General features: G+C 46.1%; 1 protein-coding gene across 1 annotated transcript in view; it reads left to right on the top strand.

The window, feature by feature from the left end:
* LOC137544571 (homeobox-like protein HDP1) overlaps positions 1-26,445 on the top strand; it is a 76,850-nt gene that overhangs the window by 34,784 nt on the left and 15,621 nt on the right. Inside the window, exon 9 of the mRNA XM_068265670.1 lies at positions 4,605-5,348. Within this exon, the coding sequence (XP_068121771.1) occupies positions 4,605-5,348 (744 nt within the window). The remainder of the gene's footprint in view (positions 1-4,604; positions 5,349-26,445) is intronic.

Below are 26,445 nucleotides of genomic sequence, written 5' to 3'. Positions count from 1 at the left end.
TACAACCACAGTTATACCAACTACAGCCACTATCTCACCAACTGCCACTACCGCATACAGATCTACAACCACAGTTATACCAACTACAGCCACTATCTTACCAACTGCTACTACCACATACAGATCTACAACCACAGTTATACCAACTACAGCTACTATCTCACCAACTGCCACTACCGCTTACAGATCTACAACCACAGTTATACCAACTACATCCACTATCTTACCAACTGCAACTACCGCATACAGATCTACAACCACAGTTATACCAACTACAGCCACTATCTTACCAACTGCTACTACCACATACAGATCTACAACCACAGTTATACCAACTACAGCCACTATCTCACCAACTGCAACTACCTCATACAGATCTATAACCACAGCTATACCAACTACAGCCACTATCTTACCAACTGCTACTACCACATACAGATCTACAACCACAGTTATACCAACTACAGCCACTATCTTACTAACTGCTACTACCGCATACAGACCTACAACCACAGTTATACCAACTACAGCCACTATCTTACCAACTGCCACTACCGCATACAGATCTACAACCACAGTTATACCAACTACAGCCACTATCTCACCAACTACCACTACCGCATACAGATCTACAACCACAGTTATACCAACTACAGCCACTATCTTACCAACTGCTACTACCACATAGAGATCTACAACCACAGTTATACCAACTACAGCCACTATCTTACCAACTGCTACTACCACATACAGATCTACAACCACAGTTATACCAACTACAGCCACTATCTTACTAACTGCTACTACCGCATACAGACCTACAACCACAGTTATACCAACTACAGCCACTATCTTACCAACTGCCACTACCGCATACAGATCTACAACCACAGTTATACCACCTACAGCCACTATCTCACCAACTACCACTACCGCATACAGATCTACAACCACAGTTATACCAACTACAGCCACTATCTCACCAACTACCACTACCGCATACAGATCTACAACCACAGTTATACCAACTACAGCCACTATCTTACCAACTGCTACTACCACATACAGATCTACAACCACAGCTATACCAACTACAGCCACTATCTCACCAACTGCTACTACCACATACAGATCTACAACCACAGTTATACCAACTACAGCCACTATCTTACCAACTGCAACTACCTCATACAGATCTATAACCACAGTTATACCAACTACAGCCACTATCTTACCAACTGCTACTACCACATACAGATCTACAACCACAGCTATACCAACTACAGCCACTATCTCACCAACTGCTACTACCACATACAGATCTACAACCACAGTTATACCAACTACAGCCACTATCTTACCAACTGCAACTACCTCATACAGATCTATAACCACAGCTATACCAACTACAGCCACTATCTTACCAACTGCTACTACTGCATACAGATCTATAACCACAGTTATACCAACTACAGCCACTATCTCACTAACTGCTACTACCGCATACAGATCTACAACCACAGTTATACCAACTACAGCCACTATCTTACCAACTGCTACTACCAAATACAGATCTACAACCACAGTTATACCAACTACAGCCACTATCTTACCAACTGCCACTACCGCATACAGATCTACAACCACAGTTATACCAACTACAGCCACTATCTTACCAACTGCCACTACCGCATACAGATCTACAACCACAGTTATACCTACTACAGCCACTATCTCACTAACTGCCACTACTGCATACAGATCTACAACCACAGCTATACCAACTACAGCCACTATCTTACCAACTGCCACTACCGCATACAGATCTACAACCACAGTTATACCAACTACAGCCATTATCTCACCAACTGCTACTACCGCATACAGATCTACAACCACAGCTATGCCAACTACAGCCACTATCTCACCAACTGCCACTACCGCATACAGATCTACAACCACAGCTATACCAACTACAGCCACTATCTCACCAACTGCTACTACAGCATACAGATCTATAACCACAGTTATACCAACTACAGCCACTATCTCACTAACTGCCACTACTGCATACAGATCTACAACCACAGTTATACCAACTACAGCCACTATCTTACCAACTGCTACTACCAAATACAGATCTACAACCACAGTTATACCAACTACAGCCACTATCTTACCAACTGCCACTACCGCATACAGATCTACAACCACAGTTATACCAACTACAGCCACTATCTTACCAACTGCCACTACCGCATACAGATCTACAACCACAGTTATACCAACTACAGCCACTATCTCACCAACTGCTACTACAGCATACAGATCTACAACCACAGCTATACCAACTACAGCCACTATCTCACCAACTGCCACTACCGCATACAGATCTATAACCACAGTTATACCAACTACAGCCACTATCTTACCAACTGCTACTACCGCATACAGATCTACAACCACAGCTATACCAACTACAGCCACTATCTTACCAACTGCAACTACCTCATACAGATCTATAACCACAGTTATACCAACTACATCCACTATCTTACCAACTGAAACTACCGCATACAGATCTACAACCACAGTTATACCAACTACAGCCACTCTCTTACCAACTGCCACTACCGCATACAGATCTACAACCACAGTTATACCAACTACAGCCACTATCTTACCAACTGCCACTACCGCACAGGGACGGATCTAGACCAAGTTGCCCCAAGTTGCGCCTGGGGCAAGGTCAGGTTTTGGCGCCTAAACTGCCATTCCCCATCCAAATTTTGCCGCCTTTTTAAGAATTCAACAAACTGCGCCGGGGGCAAGAGACCTGCTTGCCCCCCCCTAGATCCGTCCCTGCTACCGCATACAGATCTACAACCACAGTTATACCAACTACAGCCACTATTCTTCCAGCTACCACCACAGCACACCTACCTGCAAATTCAGTGTTTCCAATGGCAACCACGGTTCTTTTAATTGCCACCAAGGCTTGGCCAACTATTACAGCTACACCACATACAATCACAATTCCTTTAGCCAATTCCACTGTATACTCAACTATAACTCTATAGTTACTAAAACCCGCTTAGTTCCTTATTTCATCTGCCACGGTCACTACACCAATGATCACAATTCATCCAGCAATTACCCGAGAAATCCGGATCACATTTCCTCCCACGCCACGCCTAAAAACAACTTATTATATTATTATTAAAGAGAACCTGTACTGAGTAAAAATATTTAAAATAAACACATGAGGTAACTTCAAATGAACATTACATAGTTACCTTGCCATCAGTTCCTCTCAGAAGCTCACCATTTTCTTCTGACAATAATCCCTTCCAGTTCTGACAACATTTTGTCAGATCTGAAATATATCAGTTGCTGTCAGTTATATATCAGTTGCTGTCAGTTACAGCTGAGAGGAGAACTGATGTGTCCATGTCTCCCTATGGCTGAAGTGGGTGATATTACAGTGTAACAGTGTGCTGACCAGGAAGCTGTTATGGAGTAATGGCCATTTTCAAAATGGAGGACGGAAAATTCCCTTGATCACAGAGGACAAACAGGACGCAAGACAGGAGAAAGAGATTGATGAGTAGACTACACAGGAGGTAAGTATGATGTGTGTATGTTTATTTTGATTTTTAATTTTCAGTTCCGGTTTTCTTTAAAGGGATACTGTAGGGGGTCGGGGGAAAATGAGCTGAACTTACCCGGGGCTTCTAATGGTCCCCCGCAGACATCCTGTGCCCGCGCAGCCGCTCACTGATGCTCCGGCCCCGCCTCCGGTTCACTTCTGGAATTTCTGACTTTAAAGTCAGAAAACCACTGCGCCTGCGTTGCCGTGTCCTCGATCCCGCTGATGTCATCAAGAGCGCACAGCGCAGGCCCAGTATGGTCTGTGTCTGCGCAGCACACTCCTGGTGACATCAGCGGGAGCGAGGACACGGCAACGCAGGCGCAGTGGTTTTCTGACTTTAAAGTCAGAAATTCCAGAAGTGAACCGGAGGCGGGGCCGGAGCATTGGGGAGTGGCTAGGCAGGCACAGGATGTCTGCGGGGGACCCTTAGAAGCCCCGGGTAAGTTCAGCTCATTTTCCCCCGACCCCCCTACAGTATCCCTTTAAATATTATTATTTTTTAGCACCGACATCTTCCGCTGTGCTGTACAGAGTATATTTTCTTGTTACTAACGGTCCCTCAGAGGAGCTTGTGTGTATCGTAGTCTAGGGCCAATATGTATGGGGAAGCCAATTAACTTATCTTCATGTTTTTGGGATGTGGGAGGAAACCCGAGTGCCCGGAGGAAACCCATGCAGATATGGGGAGAACATACAAACTCCATGCAGATAGTGGCTAGAATTCAGAACATGGCCCCAGCGCTGCAAGGCGAGAGTGCTAACCACTACGCCATACATACATATCTCCTTCTCATTCACAGAGGTATTATTCCTGTGACTACAGCCATTTCTAACACAACCTCAACTATTCCAGCTTCAATCACAGACTTCAGTTCATAATGTACCTGCACTGCTTTATAGAAATCTTTACAATATCTATCAGGTCATTTGATTATGTCCTTTTTTCCAACAGATGTCAAATCATGCAGCAATTGCAACTCCACAAGAAATTCCAACTGTTACGATAAATCGGACTTTGTGTTGTGTTCCTGCAGACCTGGGTTAGTTGGGAATGGCTTGAGTTGTACACACATGGCCTACTGTGACTCATATATGTGCTGCCCTAATGGTTACTACTGGGATATGCAAAAGAAACAGTGTGTGGACATCGATGAGTGTACCAGCCCTACACTGAACAAGTGTTCTCCAACAGACGCCTGTGTCAACCGAATCGGCACCTACTTGTGTATTGCCAACAGGGCCGCAGCTTGTGTAGGGGGCAATCCTTGTGACAGTGAGTGGGACTGTCTGAAAATCAATGGGAACAACCAATGCACTGATCCTTGTGACTCCAGTGTCTATCACCTGTTGAATGGAACTGCCCGACTGGCCAGCATCTCCTCAACTGGAAGGTTCCCCACTGACCGGTTCCTCTTTGGTTGGTTCCGTTACAGCGGCACTGGCAATGCTGGGCTCAGCCTGAAGGAAGGGTGTGTTGGACCCCTGAGGTGTGGCTCTCTGAGTCCCTTCACTCTTGGAATAGGAAGCCATCCAAAGATCGGAGATGGGATAAAATCCACTCCTCTACTGATCAATAACTATCCGGGAACCAGTGCAAGCTGTATAACAGGAGCGAATATTCTTGTGAAAGCCTGTCCGGGTGGATATTATGTGTACAAGTACTTTGGGAACTTCAGATATGATGTCTACTGCACAGGTGAGTCACTATACTGCACATAGGATCACTATACTGCACAGGTGAGTCACTGTACTGCACAGGTGAGTCATTACACTGCAGAGGTGAGTCACTATACTGCGCAGGTGAGTCACTATACTGCACAGGTGAGTCACTATACTGCACAGGTGAGTCACTATACAGCACAGGTGAGTCACTATACAGCACAGGTGAGTCACTGTACTGCACAGGTGAGGCCCTATACTGCACAGGTGAGTCACTATACTGCACAGGTGAGTCACTATACTGCACAGGTGAGTCACTATACTGCACAGGTGAGTCACTATACTGCACAAGAGGGTCACTGTACTGCACAGGTGAGTCACTGTCTTGTACAGAACATGCAGATTTCAGTCTATGGGGGTCATTTTCTATGAGCGGCAGTGATCATCAGTGATGCACATCCGAGCTAGGATATCCGAGATACTCGGATATCCTAGTTTTTTTTTCACTATTCGAGCTCGAATACCGAGCCCGAATAGTATTAGCTATCCGGGCTGTGCTATCCGAGCGCACTTAGATAGCAATCAGCTATCCGGAGATATCCCAGCTATCCGAGCTCAGATAGCATCATCAGCTCGGATAGCGTCACGTCACACCACCTCGACTCCTTACAAGCGAATCAGAGGGCTCCCAGCCCTCTGACTGCAGCCAATCACAGAGGGGGAGCCTGGCCAAGCCCCCCTCTATAAATAGTGGGCGCCATGTTGCCTCACTCGTCCTGCTTGCGACTTACTGACTGATAGTACTGAGAGAACTGCTCCAGTGCTTTTTGTCTGTGTGCAAGTGCATTGATATTGTTCTAAACCTAGCGTTTTTACACTCCAACACTTGATATTCAACTGTATTGCTTTGTATTGTAGATAGATTGTATTTTAGGCAGTTTAGTTTGAGTGATTAGGGACTAGGGAGGGAGACTGTCACTGGTGCTGCTGCAGCTGCAGCCAGCAGCTAGGCCCTGTGCCTAGGCAAGGCAGCCTGCCCTGCTCTGTGCTCTAGTCTCTACCTTACCTGTGCTCTCACCTGTCCTATTCTACTGTACTACTTCTGTGTTAGATAGATTATTGTACTATTTTGTAGTTAGCAAGGCCCAGCTTTACTGCTATACCTGTCCTGTATCAGCTCTCTGTAATCTAGTCACACCTGTTCTATTGTTTAGCTAGATTCTTCTATTGTTTAGTTAGTACTGTAGTGTACTCTAGTCTGTGTATAGGGACCGTCCGTCATCCGTCACCGCATTACCTAGGGTCTTTGTGTGCGCAATGCACGTCTGCGCTGTCCGCACCCTCTCGTTAGTGCTACACCCGTCCTATTGTTTATATTACTTCTATTGTGTATGCGCTGACTATACTGTACTGTAGTCTGTGTATAGGGACCATCCGTCACCGCGTTACCTAGGGTCTTTGTGTGCGCACTGCGCACTCTCTCGTTAGCGCTACACCGATCTCTGCTGTAGAGTACACCTGTCCGTCACTTCACACATCCACCACCACCAGTCCCACCCCATTAAAGTACCCCACTTGTCCCACCCGCCTTTACATACATAACTTTTTTTTTTCATTTGTATAATATTAAAAATATACGATGTCTGGCACTGGCAGCCGCGGTTTGGGCAGGGGCAGCAAGGGCAGAAAGAGAGGAGGTCGTGGCAGCCGCACCACCACCACCATGCGCAGTTCTGCGTCTGCACCAGTGGCTATTCCGCCATTAGCCACTGGCCGTGGACGCCTTGACCGCCCAACAGCTGGGAGTCACGCTGCAGAGACACAGCAGCAGCGTGTGGCGCAGATGTTCCTCCCACCGCCAGGTCATAGCCGTCCTATTGAGGAGAAGGACGCAGACTCTGTGGTGGAACTGATGGTGGATGAGCAGGCCACCATTAGCTCTGGAACCGAGTCCTCCACCCCCGCAACCACTCCTGTTTGCAAGAGCAGCAGCAGCCGCCCAGCACTGCCTGGGGAGGAGGAGTGCAGTTCTCCAGCCCCAGCGGGCAACACAAGCACCCTGTCACTCAGCACCTTCTTATACCCAAGCACAGCGGGGCTATGGAGTGCTGTTGCGGCAGAATTGGAGGAGGAAGAAATGCTGATGGGCACTTTGGGGGATGATGCTTTGGACAGTCAGACAGTGGTGAGTGTCCATCAGCCCATGCATGCAGAAGGGGAGTTTGTGGGGTTATCCCAGCAGGACATGTTTGCTGAGGGGGAGGATGATGATGACAGGGTGAAGGACAGAGACTGGGTGGCAGATCCTGGGGAGGATGCGTCTGCGGGCCTTGCTAGAAGGATCAGCATTGCAGACATAGGCAGGATCAGAAGTGGGCGTGGTATGCAGGCCACACAGCATGCTGATCCGGAGAGTTCTGCCAGTGCCACCACCAGCCGCACCAAGAACCCCCCCCCCCCCCCCCCAACCACCACAAGGAGACCAGCGGCAGCAGCAGCACCGTCGAGCCGAAGGGGCAACTTCACCTCCCCAATTTGGAATTTTTTCACCCTGCCATATGTGGAGTGCAAGTATGCCACCTGCAACTAGTGTTGGGCGAACACCTGGATGTTCGGGTTCGGGTCCGTTCGGCCGAACATGGGCCAGATGTTCGGCATGTTCGGGCCGAACTCCGAACTCCCCCGAACATGCCGCTTTTGGGGCCCTATGGGGTCGCAGGCATAGGGGGGAGCATGCCCCGATCGCGGGGGGGGGTCGGAAATTCCCCCCACCCCCTCCGCTAGCGCTCCCCCCTCTGCCCGCTTCCCCATAAAAAAAGTTTGATGAAAGTTAAATAGTACCGGTGGCTGGCAGTGGAGTGAGTGAGGAGGAGGAGTCCGAGTAGGAGAGTGACGCGTTGAGGCCGGGCAGCGGGCGGTTCAGCGGTAGTACCCTTGTGGTACTTCCGCCCTTTCTCTGACCTCACGTCCTCTACGTGATGACGCATACGAGGGTACGCGTGACACGTACCCTCGTATGCAGAGGACGTGAGGTCAGAGAAAGGGCGGAAGTACCACAAGGGTACTACCGCTGAACCGCCCGCTGCCCGGCCTCAACGCGTCACTCTCCTAGTCGGACTCCTCCTTCTCACTCACTCCACTGCCAGCCACCGGTACTATTTAACTTTCATCAAACTTTTTTTATGGGGAAGCGGGCAGAGGGGGGAGCGCTAGCGGAGGGGGTGGGGGGAATTTCCGACCCCCCCCCGCGATCGGGGCATGCTCCCCCCTTATGCCTGCGACCCCATAGGGGGGCCGTATTCGGGTGAACAGGGCCCTGTTCGGCCGAACAGGGGCCCTGTTCGGCGGGCATTCAGTAGTTCGGGCGAACCCGAACTAAAAAGGCCGAACACCATCAGGTGTTCGGCCGAACTCGAACATCACCCAAAACAGGGTGATGTTCTGCAGAACCCGAACAGTGGCGAACACTGTTCGCCCAACACTACCTGCAACCAGTGCCGCCAGCAGCTCAGCAGAGGGAAGGAGCCCTCTGCGTACGGCACCACCTCTCTGGTGAACCATCTGGCAGGGAAACACTTTCATGAGCATGAGGAGTTCATGAAGTTGAAGGAAGCTGTCAGTGGCAGTGGCAGACCCGCCACCACTGCGAAGCCGTCGGCAGCAGCCACCCGCCCTCCTCCACCTCCTCCAGCAGCACCAGCAGGAGTGCGTCAGAAACTCAATGCTCCTCCTTCCTCTGCAACTCCTGCCGCCGACACTGAGGCCTGTTCTGGCAGCCAGTCCTCAGTGGCCTCCTCTGCTCCCTCCACTGCTTCCCGTGCCAGCAAAATGCGTCGCCAGACCCTGCTCAGCGACACCTTCCAGGGGGTGGTCAGGGTTCCGCCTCCCAGCAGCCTTCGCGTGCGTCAGCTGAATGGCTTGCTGGCACGGGTCATGTGCTCCCAACTCCTGCCTTATTCCCTTGTGCAGGAGGGGAGCGACATGCGTGCGCTCCTGATGTGTGCAGCCCCCGATTGGCCAATCCCCAGCCGACATTTTTTTGCACGCACGGCCATCCCTGCACTTCACCGCTCTGTGATGGCCAATGTCGGGAGAGGGCTGGAGCACGCGGTGGGTCAACGGGTCCACGCTAGCATGTACTCGTGGGGCAGCCGGTTTGGGACAGGCCGCTATCTGTCCTTCACCGCGCATTGGGTCAGCTTGGTGGAAGGGGGTGAGGAGGGGGGAGCAGCATCGGGCACAGTCAGAGCAGCAGCAGGAGCAACAACGCAGTGGGTGGTGCCACCATGCAGGGTCAGTGGAATTGCAGCAGGTTCCTCTGATCCGCTTCCATCCTCCAGCACACCAGCCCAAACCCCCCGCCTCAGCAGCAGCGTGAATCCCCGCCACTGCCAAGCGCTGCTGGAATTGGTCAGCCTGGGGAAGACCAAACTGACGGCGAACCATGTCCTGGCCAAACTCCGAGAGCAGGAGAGGAATTGGCTGACTCCCAGAGGCCTCAGAGTCGGAGAGGTGGTGTCCGGGGGTGGAGAGAGGATGAGGTGGAGGAGGCAGAGGATGAGGAGGACAGCACTGTCGGCTCTGGAGCTGCCGATGATGTGCCAGCAGACGTGGCCAGACTCTTCCCAATGGCAGCGCACATGCTGAGGTGCCTGCGCAAGGACCCAAGGGTCATCCAGATGAAGCAGAGGGAGGACATCTGGATCTGCATGATGCTGGACCCACGTCTGAAGGGAAAGCTCAGCCAGTTCCTGCCTGCAGGAGGAGACCGTGCGCAACAAATGAGGGATTTGCAGCTGTCCCTTGTTGAGCGCTTGGAGGAAGCCTTCCCTCAGCCATCCACCCCCACTGTCCAGCCAGCACAGAGGCAGCAGCAGGTGCCTGTATCCACCAGCAGCAAGCGCACGCGCACCACAGACCTGCTGTCTCTGACCAACCAGCTCTACATGAGTGTAGAGCTGCCAGGGACTAGAGAGGATGCGCCACCAGCTATTTACGCTCAAAAATAGCTGCATTATTTTGAAAAAAAAAATTTTAAATTATTTTAGAGGTTGAAAACTGTGCTGTCCCAATTGTGTATTGGACACAATGTGGGCTTCACGACCGCTGTCTGGAACCTCATGGTGTTCATTTACGGCCCTAGTACCACCGCTAGGAACCAGGGCCTATTATGTCAACAGTCACATCACACTGCCTGACACACACTACTCCTCCTCCTGTAGCTGCATTGAGCTTCTGCTGTCTGTGTGCTGCTACCACTGCCAGGGAGAACAGAAGAAGAACTATTTTCTGCTGCCACCCACTCTCCTACCAGCTATTACCACACTACAATAGCTGCAACTACTTCCTCCTCCTGCTGATGTCTGTGTTTTACCACCGCCAGGGTACACAGAAAAAGGCGCTGTGGCTTGCAATGTCTCACTAGTACCTAGTATGCCATCAACACAAATATAACTATGGTGTTATTAAAATAAAATATTTCCACAAATGAAGTAAAAAAAATATTACAAAAGAAAGGAAAACCAAGACACATAATATAATGATAGAGAAGAAGAGGAAGAAGAAGAAGAAGAAAGAAGAAAGAAGAAGAAAGAAGAAAGAAGAAAGAAGAAGAAAGAAGAAAGAAGAAGAAAGAAGAAAGAAGAAGAAGATATAGAAGAAGATATAGAAGAAGAAGATATAGAAGAAGATATAGAAGAAGAAGAAGATATAGAAGAAGAAGAAGAAGAAGAAGAAGAAGAAGATATAGAAGAAGAAGAAGAAGAAGAAGATATAGAAGAAGAAGAAGAAGATATAGAAGAAGAAGAAGAAGAAGAAGAAGATATAGAAGAAGAAGAAGATGAAGAAGAAGAAGATGAAGAAGAAGAAGAAGATATAGAAGAAGAAGAAGAAGATATAGAAGAAGAAGAAGAAGATATAGAAGAAGAAGAAGAAGATATAGAAGAAGAAGAAGATGAAGAAGAAGAAGAAGATGAAGAAGAAGAAGAAGATATAGAAGAAGAAGAAGATGAAGAAGAAGAAGAAGATGATGAAGAAGAAGAAGAAGAAGAAGATATAGAAGAAGAAGAAGAAGAAGAAGAAGAAGATATAGAAGAAGAAGAAGATATAGAAGAAGAAGAAGATATAGAAGAAGAAGAAGATGAAGAAGAAGAAGAAGATGATGAAGAAGAAGAAGATGATGAAGAAGAAGAAGAAGATGATGATGAAGAAGAAGAAGATGATGAAGAAGAAGAAGAAGATGATGAAGAAGAAGAAGAAGAAGATGATGAAGAAGAAGAAGAAGATGATGAAGAAGAAGAAGAAGAAGATGATGAAGAAGAAGAAGAAGAAGAAGAAGAAGAAGAAGAAGAAGAAGAAGAAGAAGAAGAAGAAGAAGAAGAAGAAGAAATAAAATAAGAAGATATAGAAGAAGAAGATATAGAAGAAGAAGATATAGAAGAAGAAGAAGAAGAAGAAGAAATAAAATAAGAAGATATAGAAGAAGAAGATATAGAAGAAGAAGATATAGAAGATATAGAAGAAGAAGATATAGAAGAAGAAGATATAGAAGAAGAAGATATAGAAGAAGAAGATATAGAAGATATAGAAGAAGAAAATATAGAAGAAGAAGATATAGAAGAAGAAGATATAGAAGAAGAAGAAGATATAGAAGAAGAAGATGAAGACGACGTAAATGAAGACTTCCAACTTACAACCATTTTGGACACACCTTCTCATGCAAACACTTTCATGAAGTTCATTTACTATTTTTGAGACCTTTTTTTATAACTACTACATCACCACATAATCACTTGATGTTTTTCTTCATAAAAAAAGGTGGTTTCATGCATCATTGACCTCCAATACAAGTTTTAAAAGCTATTTAAAGAGACACTGAAGCGAAAAAAAAAAATATGATATAATGAATTGGTTGTGTACTATGAATAATTACTAGAAGATTAGCAGCAAAGAAAATATTCTCATACTTTTATTTTCAGGTATATAGTGTTTTTTCTAACATTGCATCATTCTATAATATGTGCAGATTACACAACACTCAGCATTCAAAATGAGTCTTTCAGAGCAGTCTGTGAACTAATGACCTCTCCTCTAGCAGAGGAAAAGTAAATAGTCCAGGAACAGTTGAGATAATAAAAGTCAGATAACAGCCCTCTCCACGACTAACTTAGTCGGAGAGCTTAATGGCTTGTTTGCATAGAGATAACAACTGGAGTTTCTCAACTCTTCCTGTACTGGAAACAATTACACTGATGTATCTGATCTTAATGTTTTATTTCTTAGCTGTGCTACACATACAAATCATAATATCATCATTTTTTTTCCGCTTCAGTGTCTCTTTAAGGCCAGCTCGAATATTTTACTTGAATACAGACTCGGATAGTGACGTCGGATATCCGAGTTCGAATCGGATATTCAATTAACTCGAATATCGAACTTCGAGTGAATTTGGATAGTTTATTATCCGAATTCGACCAAACTCGAATAGGATAATGAGGTATCCGAGCAACACTGGTGATCATTTCATATTTTCCTAGTTAAACGTTTATTATTTCTCAAGTATATTTTTTGAAAGGTACAAAGGAGACTAGATATGTTAGCTCGATATGTTTTGATTATTTTATGGTGAAAGATTGCCGCATTATGATTATTTTATGGTGAAACACTGCCCCATTATGATTATTTGGCACCTAAGGGGGGCCCCATCCAAATTTTTACAGGGGGGCCCAGTGATTTCTAGTTATGCTCCTTATTGTAAACTGTGCTGCAGCACATATACAATATGTATGTACTGTATGTATGCAATACACGGAGAATATAGTTTTCCTGGGTGGTGGTGGGGATGGTTGAGCATTTTCCTGTCGCCAGGAATAGAGGAGCGGCCACGGGAAGGGGAGGAAAAGGCAAAGGAGGAGGCAGAGGCTCTTCCATCCAGCCCCATTAGCAGACTGCTGCTGCATGTGGCTGGATGTGTTAGAGCGGGAGCTCTCAATGTGTATCACTGTCAAAAATACTAATCCCAAAAGCTTTTATAAAAGCTATTATTAGGAGAAGGAGCGGTGTTAGTAGTGAAGTGGATAGGTAGGCTGGCGGTGGTGGAAAAAACTGTTCTTTCTTTTTCCTTGCTAAGGCCCATAGATCTTTATTGTGTGTGCTGTTATACTGCGTGACTAGTGCAAGGCAATGGTGCTGTCACTCCTGCCCAGCGCAGATATACGCCTCTGCAGATATACGCTGTCAACTGTCACCTCTGATACCAGATTTTACTAAAATTGCTACAAGTATGCAACAGCAGATATCGCATTCACTTTTTAAAAAATTAAGTATGGACACAGTCCCTGCCTATCCTTACATTTGTTAACCAGGGACTACCTGTGTTTCGCTAGTATTTGGCTCCACCCACATTATGTCATGGCCACACTAGGGGGTACATTTGCTTAGGGATGACCCACAAAGGGGTGCATGTGCTGAAAAGGTTGAGAACCACTGGGTTAGCAACAGAGGCTGGGCATTATATGCAGACCCAGCCTCTGTGTGCAATTAGGATTCTTAGTTTTAACCCTTAACCTAGCCTATTAACCTATTGCTAACCCCTGCAATACCTATATATTTTTTAAACTTCTACCATATGCTCAGCTAGTAATAAAACATGGCATATGGGGTATCGTTTTAACCAGGAAGGGCCAAGCGATATACCCCATTTGAAAACGATACCCCATATGCCAAATAATTCATCTTTATGTGTTTTATACCTGTGGGGCTCATCATGTGAAAATTAGAAAGGGTGAAAAATGAAAAAATGGGTATTTTCAGCATTTACTCCTAATAGTTTGGAAGAAAATATTGCCCAAAGAAAGTCTAATTTGCACTGAAATAAAACAAAATATATATCAGATGGTATAAATGATGAAGATAATAATTAAGATGGTATAAATAATTAAAAAGTTACAGCTGTATCAAAGCGACACAGCTAAAGTGTCAAAAATGTCAGGAACCTTAACCTTCCTGGCGGTAAGCCCGAGCTGAGCTCGGGCTATGCCGCGCAGGAAGATATCTCAGCCCCTGGTGGGGCGATTTTCTTCATTTAAAATGCTGTACGCGCAGCTAGCACTTTGCTAGACGCAGCGGCGCAAGAGGCCCCCCCCCCCCGCCAGAGCCCTGCGCTGCCCGGACCAATGAGTTCCGGGCAGCGCTATGGGCTGGATCGGAGGCGTCTGACGTCAGGATGTCGGCTGACGACCATGACGTCATTCCGATCGTCGCCATGGCGACATGAGAAGCCAAACAGGGGAGCGCGTTATATACGCGTTCCCCTGTTTGCTATTGATGCCGGCGACGATCGCACTAGAGGGACACATGCGCCCTCTAGTGGTGTTTCATGTAGCTACCACTCTGGTAGCTTTACATGAAACAAACAAAAAAAAATTTTTAAAAAAAGGATTTTTGCCTTTTTGGCAAAAACAATTAACCGCCAGGAGGGTTAAAGGACACATCCGAGGAGCACAAAATAAAAAAAATCCACTTATTTGGGGCTTCCTCCAGCCCCTGCCAGCCGTCCAGTGCCTTCGTTGCAGCTCCGCTCCCCGTCGGTGGCACGGGGTCCCCTCCGGCGCAAGATTCCTACTGCGCATGTGCCAGCGGCTCTCAGAGTTGCGTTGACAACATTCGGACGGTACTGCGCAGGCTGTTCAGTACAGTCCTGATGACATCAGCATGACTTAGTGAGCCGCACAGTGGTGCACAAGCAGATGCCGACCTGTCGAGGTTGGCATCTGGACCGGAGGGGACCGGAAGCCATCGGAGCTGCAGCGAGGGCACAGGACAGCTGCCAGGGGCTGGAGGAAGCCCCGAGTAAGTGGATTATTGGTTTCTGTTCTTCCTGGGCCTTCCCTTTAACCACTTAATGATTTTGATACAGTACATCTACGACCCCGACTAAGACTTCATCTTAGCCTCAGGGGCGTAGATATATGTATTTCACTGCGATCTCGCTGTGCACGCTCCTGCTCGCTTGTGCGCACGTTCTCGACGCCACCCATTAGTCTTCCTGTGCGTACTGTTAGTACACTAACAGGAAGTAATGGGTGGAGGTGTAACTCCGGAAGATGCAATGCCGCAGGCATCTCACTGATGTCAGCCATCATTGACACAGGGACTGTGTTCCCATTCAGTTATGTATGATTGTTAGGCCGCTGTGGATGGTGTTAAGTGAGAATAGAGTTGGCCACCATCTGATGAGTTGCCCATGTGTTGGGGTTGTGGAGACACAAGTGTGGGCACCGTGGCACTTGCACAGCGGGAAACTGTGTTGAAAAACTTTTCAGGCAGTTTCACGCTATGTGTGGCTTTGCATTATAGGATGTGTTATTGGAATCTGGAGTGTGCAGCAGAAAACTATACAAGATTGAATTGAAAGGTCAATTGTTCAGCCAAATCGTTAGGTGTATGGCTGACTTAGGAGTCTATGGGACCAGTGGCGGCACCAGGGGGGGTGATTTGGGGTGCTGAAGCATCTCCTAAAATTGTACAAGCACCCCTAAAGCACCACTCAGCGTGAACTGACTTTCGGTGTCTAATAGACGGCAGCGGAGAGCAGGGCTATGGTAAAAGGGCGTCCGAAGCCCTGCTCTGGAGACTTTGAGTCTGCAGTGCAGGGCTTCGGGCACCATTTTCCCGTAGCTCTGCTCTCAGCACAGGAGTTTCAGTTCAGGAAGTCATGGACATTGCTGGCTCACTGTAGAGGATCGTGGGAGCTGCGCGCCGGGCAGAGGCCGGGACAGAAGGTCTTCTGCAGGTGAGTAAATGTTGTATTTTCTGGTCAAGTCTGCCACATGATTGAAGTGTTTTCTGGTCAAGTCTGCCACATGATTGAAGTGTTTTCTGGTCAAGTCTGCCACATGATTGAAGTGTTTTCTGGTCAAGTCTGCCACATGATTGAAGTGTTTTCTGGTCAAGTCTGCCACATGATTGAAGTGTTTTCTGGTCAAGTCTGCCACATGATTGAAGTGTTTTCTGGTCAAGTCTGCAACATGATTGAAGTGTTTTCTGGTCAAGTATGCCACATGATTGAAGTGTTTTCTGGTCAAGTCTGCAACATGATTGAAGTGTTTTCTGGTCAAGTCTGCCACATGATTGAAGTGTTTTCTGGTCAAGTCTGCCACATGATTGAAGTGTTTTCTGGTCAAGTCTGCCACATGATTGAAGTGTTTTCTGGTCAAGTCTGCCACATGATTGAAGTGTTTTCTGGTCAAGTCTGCAACATGATTGAAGTGTTTTCTGGTCAAGTATGCCACATGATTGAAGTGTTTTCTGATCAAATCTGCCACATGATTAACCCTCCTGGCGGTTTTAAAAAATCCGCCAGGGGGCAGCACAGTAGTGTTTTTTAATTTTTTTTTTATCATGTAGCGAGACAAAGTCTCGCTACATGATAGCCACTGCTCAGCGGCATCCCCCCGGCGGCATAGCCCCTCAGCACAGGCTTACCGCCAGGGAGGTTAAAATGTTTTCTGGTCAAGTCTGCCACATGATTGAAGTGTTTTCTGGTCAAATCTGCAACATGATTGAAGTGTTTTCTTGTCAAGTCTGCCACATGATTAAAATGTTTTCTGGTCAAGTATGCCACATGATTGAAGTGTTTTCTGGTCAAGTCTGTCACATGATTAAAATGTTTTCTGGTCAAGTATGCCACATGATTGAAGTGTTTTCTGGTCAAGTATGCCACATGATTGAAGTGTTTTCTGGTCAAATCTGCAACATGATTGAAGTGTTTTCTGGTCAAGTCTGCCACATGATTGAAGTGTTTTCTGGTCAAGTCTGCTACATAATTGAAGTGTTTTCTGGTCAAGTATGCCACATGATTGAAGTGTTTTCTGGTCAAGTCTGCCACATGATTGAAGTTTTTTCTGGTCAAGTCTGCTACATGATTGAACATAATTTTTGGTCAAATCTGCCTCATGATTGAACGTATTTTCAGGTCAACTCTGCCACATGATTGCACGTATTTTCAGGTCAAATCTGCCACATGATTGAACATATTTTCTGGTGAAATCTGCCACATGATTGAACGTATTTTCTGGTCAAATCTGCCTCATGATTGAACGTATTTTCTGTTCAAATCTGCCGACATGATTTAACGTATTTTCTGGTCAAATCTGCCAACATGATTGAACGTATTTTCTGGTCAAATCTGCCGACATGATTGAACGTATTTTCTGGTCAAATCTGCCGACATGATTGAACAAATTTTCTGGGCAAATCTGCCAACATGATTGAACGTTTTTTTTGGTCAAATCTGCTGACATGATTTAATGTGTTTTCTGGGCAAATCTGCCGACATGATTGAACGTATTTTCTGGTCAAATCTGCTCACATTATGTGTATTTTCTTGAGAAAGCTATTTATGTTTCACTAATTATGTGAATTTTCTAGGTAAAGGGTCACCAAAACTTGGGCCCACTGTCTTTGCGTTGCACTCTTAAATTACAGTTAGCTCCACCCTCACCCGGTCATAGCCACTCCCATTTTTTGCTGCGGCGTGCGAAGCTACCCCAGAAGTTGGTCCAGCACTGCATAGCACCCCCCCAAAAAAATTCCTGGAGCCGCCACTGTGTGGGACTAAAAAAATCTGATTCCTTTACATGTGTCATAATAAGAGCATTGCATGTAACCTCCAGCTCTACATACCGGTGGCTCTTATCCAGGTGTGCATTATGCCTGAAAAAGAAACACAGGTTTTGAAAGCTTGAAAGAAATAGTTTTTTTTCTAAAATTCTTTATTTTTACTTATCTATATATATAAAATCGGATGTGTGTATGTGTGTATGTATGTGTGTGTGTGTGTATGTGCCGCGATCATTTGAAAACAGCTTGACCGATTTGAACGAAACTTGGTACACAGATCCCTTACTACCTGGGATGATATGTTCTGGGGGTCTCGCGGCCCCCCTGCACATGTGGGCGGAGCTACAAACAGCCAATCAGATTTCACCCATTCAAGTCAATGGAAAACATGTAAAAGGCTGCCATTCTCACAGTAATCAAGCCAGAGTCCCCACACATGGCACAGTTGGTCACTTGGTGACCGAGGTTACAAATCCAGGAAAAGTGGGCGGAGCATAAAACTGCCAATCAAATTTCAGCCATTCATTTAAATGGGAAAATGTAAACTGCAGCCATTCTTAGACTTTTAATCGCAGGGTTCTCAAACCTGGTACACTTGGTCACTGGGTGAATACGATTACGATTCAAGAAAATGGGTGGAGCCTACAACAGCCAATCAAAATTTACCTATTGATTTTCAAGGAGAATATTTAAACTGCTGCTATTCTTACACTTTTAATGGCAGAGGCTTCAAACCTGCTACAGTCGGTCATTGGATGACTGGGGTCCAAATTCACTAAAGGGGCGGGGCCACATACAGCCAATCAGATTTCCTTGGTGAATAAACTGCTTCCATTCACATACTTTTTATGCCAGGAACCTGAAAGCTCACAAACTTGGTCATTGAGTGACTGTGTGTCAAGGTTACAAAAAGTGGGCGGAGCAAAAAAAAAAATTATTGGGAAAACATAAACTGCAGCCACTTTTACACCGTTAATGGCAGGGTTCTCAAACTTTGCACAGTTGGTCACTGGGTGACTGAGATTAAGATTTTGGAAGGTGGGTGGAGCCTACAACAGCCAATAAAAATTCACCTTTTGAATTTCAAAGGGAATATTTCATCTGCTACCATTCTCTTATACTGTGAAAAGCAGATTCCTCAAACCTGGTACAGTTGGTCGCTGGGTGACTTGGGTCCAAATTCGGAAAGCCGGCGGAGCCACAAACAGCCAGATTTGTTTATTTTTCAATGGGATTATACAAAGTATTGATACCAAGGACCCCAAAGCCGATAAACTTGATAACTGAGTGACTGTATGTCAAGGTTAGAAAAAGTGGGCTGTGCCAACAACTACATTTTTAACATGGCAGGGTTCCCAAACTTTACACAATTGGCCACTGGGTGACTGGGATGGATATTCAGAAATGTGGGTGGAGCCTACAACAGCCAATCAAAATGTACCTATTGATTTTCAAGGGGAATATTCCCATTGCTACCATTCTCACACTGTTAGTGGCAGAGGCCGCAAACCTGATACAGTCAGTCATTGAGTGACTAGGGTCCAAATTCACTAAAGGGGTGGAGCCTCAAACAGCCAATCAGATTTGTTAGATTGATTTCAGCCATTCTGTTATTGGCAGGGTTCTCAAACGTGACACAGTTGGCCACTGGGTGACTGGGACTAATATTCAGAAAAGTGGGTGGAGCCTACAGCAGCCAATCAAAATTCACCTTTTGATTTTCAAGGGGAATATTTACATTGTTGCCATTCATGCACTCTTAATGGCAGAGGCCTAAAATCTGCTACAGTCAGTCACTAGGAGACTGGAGTTTAAATTCTGAAGGGATCAGGCCAAAAACAGCCAATTAGATTTGTTTAATTTCAATGGTAAAATGCAAAAAATGTTCAAAAAATGTTCAAATTCAGTAAATTCAGTAAAGGTGCGGAGCCAAAAACAGCCAGATTTCTTTGCTGGATAAACTGCTTCCATTAGCACAATTTTGATGCCACGAACCCAAAAGCTCACAAACTTGGTCATTGAGTAGTGACTGTGTGTCCAGGTTACAAAAAGTGGGTGGAGTTAAAAACAGATTTTTCTGGGAAATTGTAAACTGCAGCCCTTCTTCACTGTTAATGGCAGGGTTCTTAAACTTACCATAGCTGGTTACTAGGTGACTGGGATTAATATTCAGAAAGGTGGGAGGAGCCTAAAAATGGCAATCAAAAATCACATGTCACTTTTCAAGGAGAATATTAAAATTGCTGCCATTCTTTCACTTATGGCACAAGCCTCAAACCTGGTACAGTTGGTCACTGGGGTTCACATTCAGAAAAGGGGACAGAGCCACAAACAGTGAATCAGATTTGTTTCATTTCATGAGAAAATACAAATTATTGATGCCAAGGACCCCAGAGCTCACAAACTTGGTCATTGAGTGACTTTGTGTCCAGGTTACAAAAAGTGGGCAGAGCCAAAAACAAATTTCACTGGGAAAGTGTAAACTGCAGCCCTTCTTACACTGTTTATGGCAGGGTTCACAAACTTTGCCCAGATGGTCACTGAGTGACTGAGATTAATATTCAGGGAAGTGGGTGGAGCCTATAATAGCCAATCAAAATTCACCTGTTGATTTTCAAGTGGAATATTGAAATTTCTGCCATTTTTACACTGTTAATAGCAGATGCCTCAAACCTGCTACAGTTGGTCATTGAGTGACTGGGGTTCACATGCTGGAGAGGGGCGGAGCCAAAAACGGCCTATCTGATTTGTTTAATTTCTATGGGAATATACAAATTATTGATGCCAAGGACCCCAAATCTCACAAACTTAGTCATTGAGTGTTTGTGCGTTAGGGTTGGAAAGTGGGCGGAGCCCACACAAGTCAAATACATACCCGGGCAACGCCGGGTCATCAGTGGGTGGAGACATATATAAATTTCACTGGCAAAATGTAAACTGCAGCCATTCTTACATTGTTAACGGCAGTGTTTTTAAAATTTGCACAGTTGGTCACTGGGTGACTGGGATTAATATTCAGAAAAATTAGGCTCCACCTATTGCTTTTCAAGGGGAATATTTAATTGCTACCATTCTTGAACTGTTAATGGCACAGGCCTCAAACCTGGTACAGTTGGTTATTGGGTGACTGGGGTTCACATTCAGAAAAGGGTGTGGAGCCACAAACAGCCAATCTGATTTTTTCATTTCAATGCAAATTATTGATACCAAAGACAGCAAAGCTCACAAACTTGGTCATTAAGTAATTGTGTGTTAGGGTTAGAAAAAGTATGCAGAACCAACACCAGCCAAATACATACCCGGGCAACGCCGGGCAATCAGCTAGTATAAAATATTATTCAAAACATCATACCATATATAAAATGCCTGCAGATATACACTTTGTTACCATAACAGCCGATTTGTAAAAAAGTAGAAGAAAAAAATTAACATTCGTAGTAGATAACAACAGTTTCTGATGTCATGTTTGAAACTACTTCTACCATAACTCTTTAAGATCACATTAATATGACATAGGCCTCAATTCATAAAGCGCTGTGTGATAAACAAATCTGGTCAGGAAAATACCGCATTCGGTACTTTAGACATTTTTTGCTAATTCATCAATATTTTCACAGGTGCGGTAGAAGTTCTGTAATTTATCAAGGCCCATTCACAAAGTAACTGCAGATCAGTGTGGAGTGTCACTGTGTTGTTATAAGCTGTTCTGTGCAATGACGGCATTACAACAGTAAGAAGCATCCCGACATCCCTTTAGATGTACATGTTTGTTATACTGCCTCTGCTCGCTCTGAATCTCTCCATTAGTCTTGGGACTTTAAGAGGCACATACACAAAATAAATGCAAAAACTGAAAGAACACAGTCACAAACCATATCTGGATTAAAATTGGCCGGAGACGTTATTTATTGCGGTTTTAATAAATGTAAATATCTATCTATATATATAATAGAATAAGCGCCTCAACTTTCAAGCAAGAAGAAGAAGTAGCGCCCTGCCCCCAGGGCCGGTCCAAGCAAGAAGAAGGGGCCGGTCCAAGCAAAAAGAAGAAGTAGCGCCCTGCCCCCAGGGCCGGTCCAAGCAAGAAGAAGGGGCTGGTCCAAGCAAGAAGAAGAAGTAGTGTCATGTCAAACCAAGGGCAAAGAGGGATAATTTGCATATTCAGTAGCAGTGCATTGTGGGTAACCACAAATGTTCACTTATAGCTGAATTATTGCAGATTTGCTTCTGTTTTAAGAAGGAAAATTACACCAAGCTTTGATTTTTTTAGTAGGAGGGCTTTTTGGTCCATTTTATCCTCCTATACATTCTTAGTAGTTTGGGTCACCCTGAGCTGCTTGGTTACTCTGTTGTACTGGTCCAAGCCCTATCTCATACAGCTATATCAATCCTTGCCATGTACTGATAAGGACCAAAAGTCTGAAATAGGCTGTCACATGTGGGTTTGATATAACTGTGTAAAATTTAAAGCTATAGGCTTTCTTGACTTACCAAGGGTGAAAAGGAATAATTTGCATATTTAGTGGCAGTGCATTGTGGGTAACCACAAATGTTCACTTATAGCTGAATTATTGCAGATTTTCTTCTGTTTTAAGAAAGCAAATTACACCAAGCTTTGCTTTTTTTAGTATGAGGGCTTTTTGGTCCCTTTTATCCCCCTATACATTCCGAGTAGAGATGTAGCGAACGGTTCCAGGCGAACATAGGGGGTTCGCATTCGCCTGCACCAGGCGAACTTTTGCGGAAGTTCCATTCGCCCCATAATGCACTATGAGGGTCAACTTTGACCCTCTGCATCACAGTCAGCAGGCACATTGTAGCCAATCCGGCTATACTAAGCCCTGGAGCCCTACCCCCCCCCCCCCCCCCTTATATAAGGCAGGGTCCAGCGGCCATTACACTCACTCGTGTGCCTGCTAGAGAGAGGAAAGGGACAGCTGCTGCAGACTTTTTCTCCTAGGGACAGATTAGTTAGGTTCTAGGCTGCTTTGCTTGCTCCTGTCCTGACTGATTATTATTGATTTTAAAGCACCCAGCAACAGCTCTTTTCAGAGCTCATCCTGTACATATTTTTTTTCTGTGTGTCAAACTGACACTTTTGTTGCATGCACAGCCTTGCTAATTGTTATTGTGTGTGCCACTGCCAGCAGCCCAGCACATTCAGTGACTACCTGTGTGTGTGACAGGGAGCTGCACATTGTACTGCCCAGTACTGCATATACCCCAGTACCTGTTGTGTTTACTTAACCCACCTCATCACTGCATATACCTAGCTTTGTGTTGAGTGAACCCAGCTCACTGCATCTAACTATCTGTTGTGTTGAGTGAGAACCCACCTCACTGCATCTTAAGTAACTTTACTGTTCAGTGAACCCAGCTCACTGCATCTAACTACCTGTTGTGTTGAGTGAGAACCCACCTCACTGCATCTTAAGTAACTTTACTGTTCAGTGAACCCAGCTCACTGCATTTAACTACCCAGTACCTGTTGTGTTTACTTAACTCACCTCATCACTGCATATACCTAGCTTTGTGTTGAGTGAACCCAGCTCACTGCATCTAACTACCTGTTGTGTTGAGTGAACCCACCTGGCCACCTCACTGCATCTAACTACCTGTTGTGTTGAGTGAGAACCCACCTCACTGCATCTTAAGTACCTTTACTGTTCAGTGAACCCAGCTCACTGCATCTAACTACCTGTTGTGTTGAGTGAGAACCCACCTCACTGCATCTTAAGTACCTTTACTGTTCAGTGAACCCAGCTCACTGCATCTAAATACCCAGTACCTGTTGTGTTTACTTAACCCACCTCATCACTGCATATACCTAGCTTTGTGTTGAGTGAACCCAGCTCACTGCATCTAACTACCTGTTGTGTTGAGTGAACCCACCTGGCCACCTCACTGCATCTAACTACCTGTTGTGTTGAGTGAACCCACCTGGCCACCTCACTGCATCTAACTACCTGTTGTGTTGAGTGAACCCTCCTCACTGCATATACCTAGCATCCCCCCGAGATGGACAAAATGGACAAACCAGGTAGAGTAAGAGGTAGAGGCAGACCCAGAGGAAGGCCACCAGGCACCGGCAGGTCTGTGCGAGGTGGTGATGCTGTGATTTCGTGCGGACCTGGCCCAAAATACAGTGCTCACAAGAAGGCACGTGCCATCACTTCCCAAAATCATGAGGAGGTGCTTGAGTATTTAACACAGAACACCTCATCTCCCGCAGCCACCAGCGCTACAACAAGCACCACATCCACTGCATTTGACACTTTGCAGGAGTTATTTGGTGGTGGTGGTGAAATCACTGATTCCCAGCCACTACTGCAACAACAACAAGAAGGCGCAGGTACACTACCTCATACGTCTGAGTTAGGTGGCGATAGTATGGAGGAGGGGGATGATGAACCACCTGAAGTTGGTGCAGTTGAGGAGGTGTCTGAGGAAAGCGCAGCTGGCCAGGAGGATTATGATGACGATTATACGGATACCACATATGTTCCCGGTAGAGGAGATGACCAGGGGGACAGTTCAAAGGAGGAGTCAGAGAGGAGTAGGAGGAGACGACTCCATGATAGAAGCAGAGGGAGCTCGTCCTCAGAAACAGCTGGGGGCAGTGTCCGGCGCCATGTATCGCCAGCTATGGCCAGCCAGCCAACATGCCCTTCAACGTCAGCTGCTGAAGCCACTGTAGCGCCATCACCCCAGGGGGGCTCAGCGGTTTGGAAATTTTTTCACATGTGTGTCTCAGATCGGAGCAAAGCCATCTGTTCTCTCTGCCAGCAAAAATTGAGCCGTGGAAAGGCCAACTCTCACGTAGGGACAAGTGCCTTATGAAGGCACCTGGAGAGAAGGCACAAACAGCTATGGCAAGAACACCTGAACAAAAGCAGCACCCCTCAAAAGACAAGCCACCCTCCTTCTCCTCTTCCTCCTTCAGGTGTGTCGTCTTCATCCACTTTCTCCCTTGCACCTTCACAGCCACCCTCCTCCACACCGCCTCTTCTCTTGAGCGGTTCCTTCTCCTCTGCCCACAGCAGTACCCAGCTGTCCGTGAAGGAAGTATTTGAGCGAGCAAATGTCTGCCAGTCACCCTCTTGCCTGGCGTCTGACAGCTGGCGTGGCGGAACTATTAGCTAAGCTCGCCAGCTATTACCATACAAGCTGGTGGAGTCGGAGGCTTTCCGTATGGTAGTGGTGGATATGTCAGGGGTGTGGAGGTAGATCTGGGTGTCATCTGCATACAGATGATAGTTAAAACCCATGGAGAAGATATCCTTGCCAATCGAGGATGTGTATAGTGAGAACAGTAGGGGGCCAAGGACCGAGCCTTGGGGGACTCCCACCAGGATTTTCTTCCATTGTGGGTCCGTAAACTCTTTTTTGCAGATCCTCCTGCCACGTATTCCTAATTATTCGGGAGTCATCTCCTCCATGTTCAGCATGTTGTAGAGAGGCTTCCCTGGCCCTATTTTCTCCTCAGCATAACTTTTCAGAAGTGGTGTTGCCTCTAGAGAATTCCTCCCCTGTTCCCTGTATTGCTAGAAACTCATCTTCAGTAAATCATGACAGTAACATCCTAAGAGCTCTCTTCCACTAGCAATCACAAACACAAATGCCAGCAATTGCGATTTGAGATTTGCATATCCAATCACTATAGCGTGAAAAATACTTTTCATGATTCCTATGATAAAGTAGCAACCCTAGCGATTTGTGATTGAGATTTGCAAATCGCTCTCAGTGGAAAAGGGTCCTTAAAAAGAACCCGAGGTGTTTTTTGGAAGAGCAGATGTGACACAGAGGCATATTCTCTGCCTAATGACACGCCTCTGTGTCACCCTACCGCCGCTCTCTGCCTCCGCCCCCCACCGCTGCGCTATAGCCCCCCAAGATTAGCGACAATACTTGTGGGATTCCCTGCTCAAAATGCACACAGGGGGCGTTCCTACAGAGTTTCCAGAACTGCCATTGGGCAGCTCTCTCTCCCTGGCCATGCCTCCTGCCCCTCCCCTGCTTCCTTGCCAGCTGCTGTGTGGGAATCAGAGGGCAATTGCGGCCCACAGGAGCGGCAAGGAGCGGCGTTTTCTTGCGGCTACCTGATCCGCTCAGCCCCCGGATCAAGTAGCCTCGGTTTTTGTTTCAATTTCATGAGCCCACCTCGGGCTCTGTTTAAGAGACGTTTGTTATTCTGACATAATGTATGGTTCTGGCACTGATCTCTGTGTATGAAGTTTTGGAAGGTCCAGTGCTGGTCGCTTTAGTGCAGAGGTAGTTTTGGCACAGCAGATTTTGGCAAATTAAATACTGTGACAATCCAGCCCCGTGACCCCGTCTAATCTGCTCCCGTTAGCGTACGCAGGAAGTACGGTGAGCAGACTGACAATATGGATTGATCTCGCAGCTGCCGACAATATGTAATGTGACAATCACTCACCAATCCCGTATTACTAGGCCACGTTTGCCATGCAGGTCTCATGCCCTAGACACTTCTGGAGGCATATTCACTGTGT

The sequence above is a fragment of the Hyperolius riggenbachi genome, chromosome 2 (genome assembly GCF_040937935.1).
Source record: "Hyperolius riggenbachi isolate aHypRig1 chromosome 2, aHypRig1.pri, whole genome shotgun sequence".
Lineage (NCBI taxonomy): Eukaryota > Metazoa > Chordata > Amphibia > Anura > Hyperoliidae > Hyperolius > Hyperolius riggenbachi.
The sequence above is the reverse complement of the archived record's forward strand: the minus strand, read 5'-3'. Positions and strand labels throughout refer to the sequence as shown.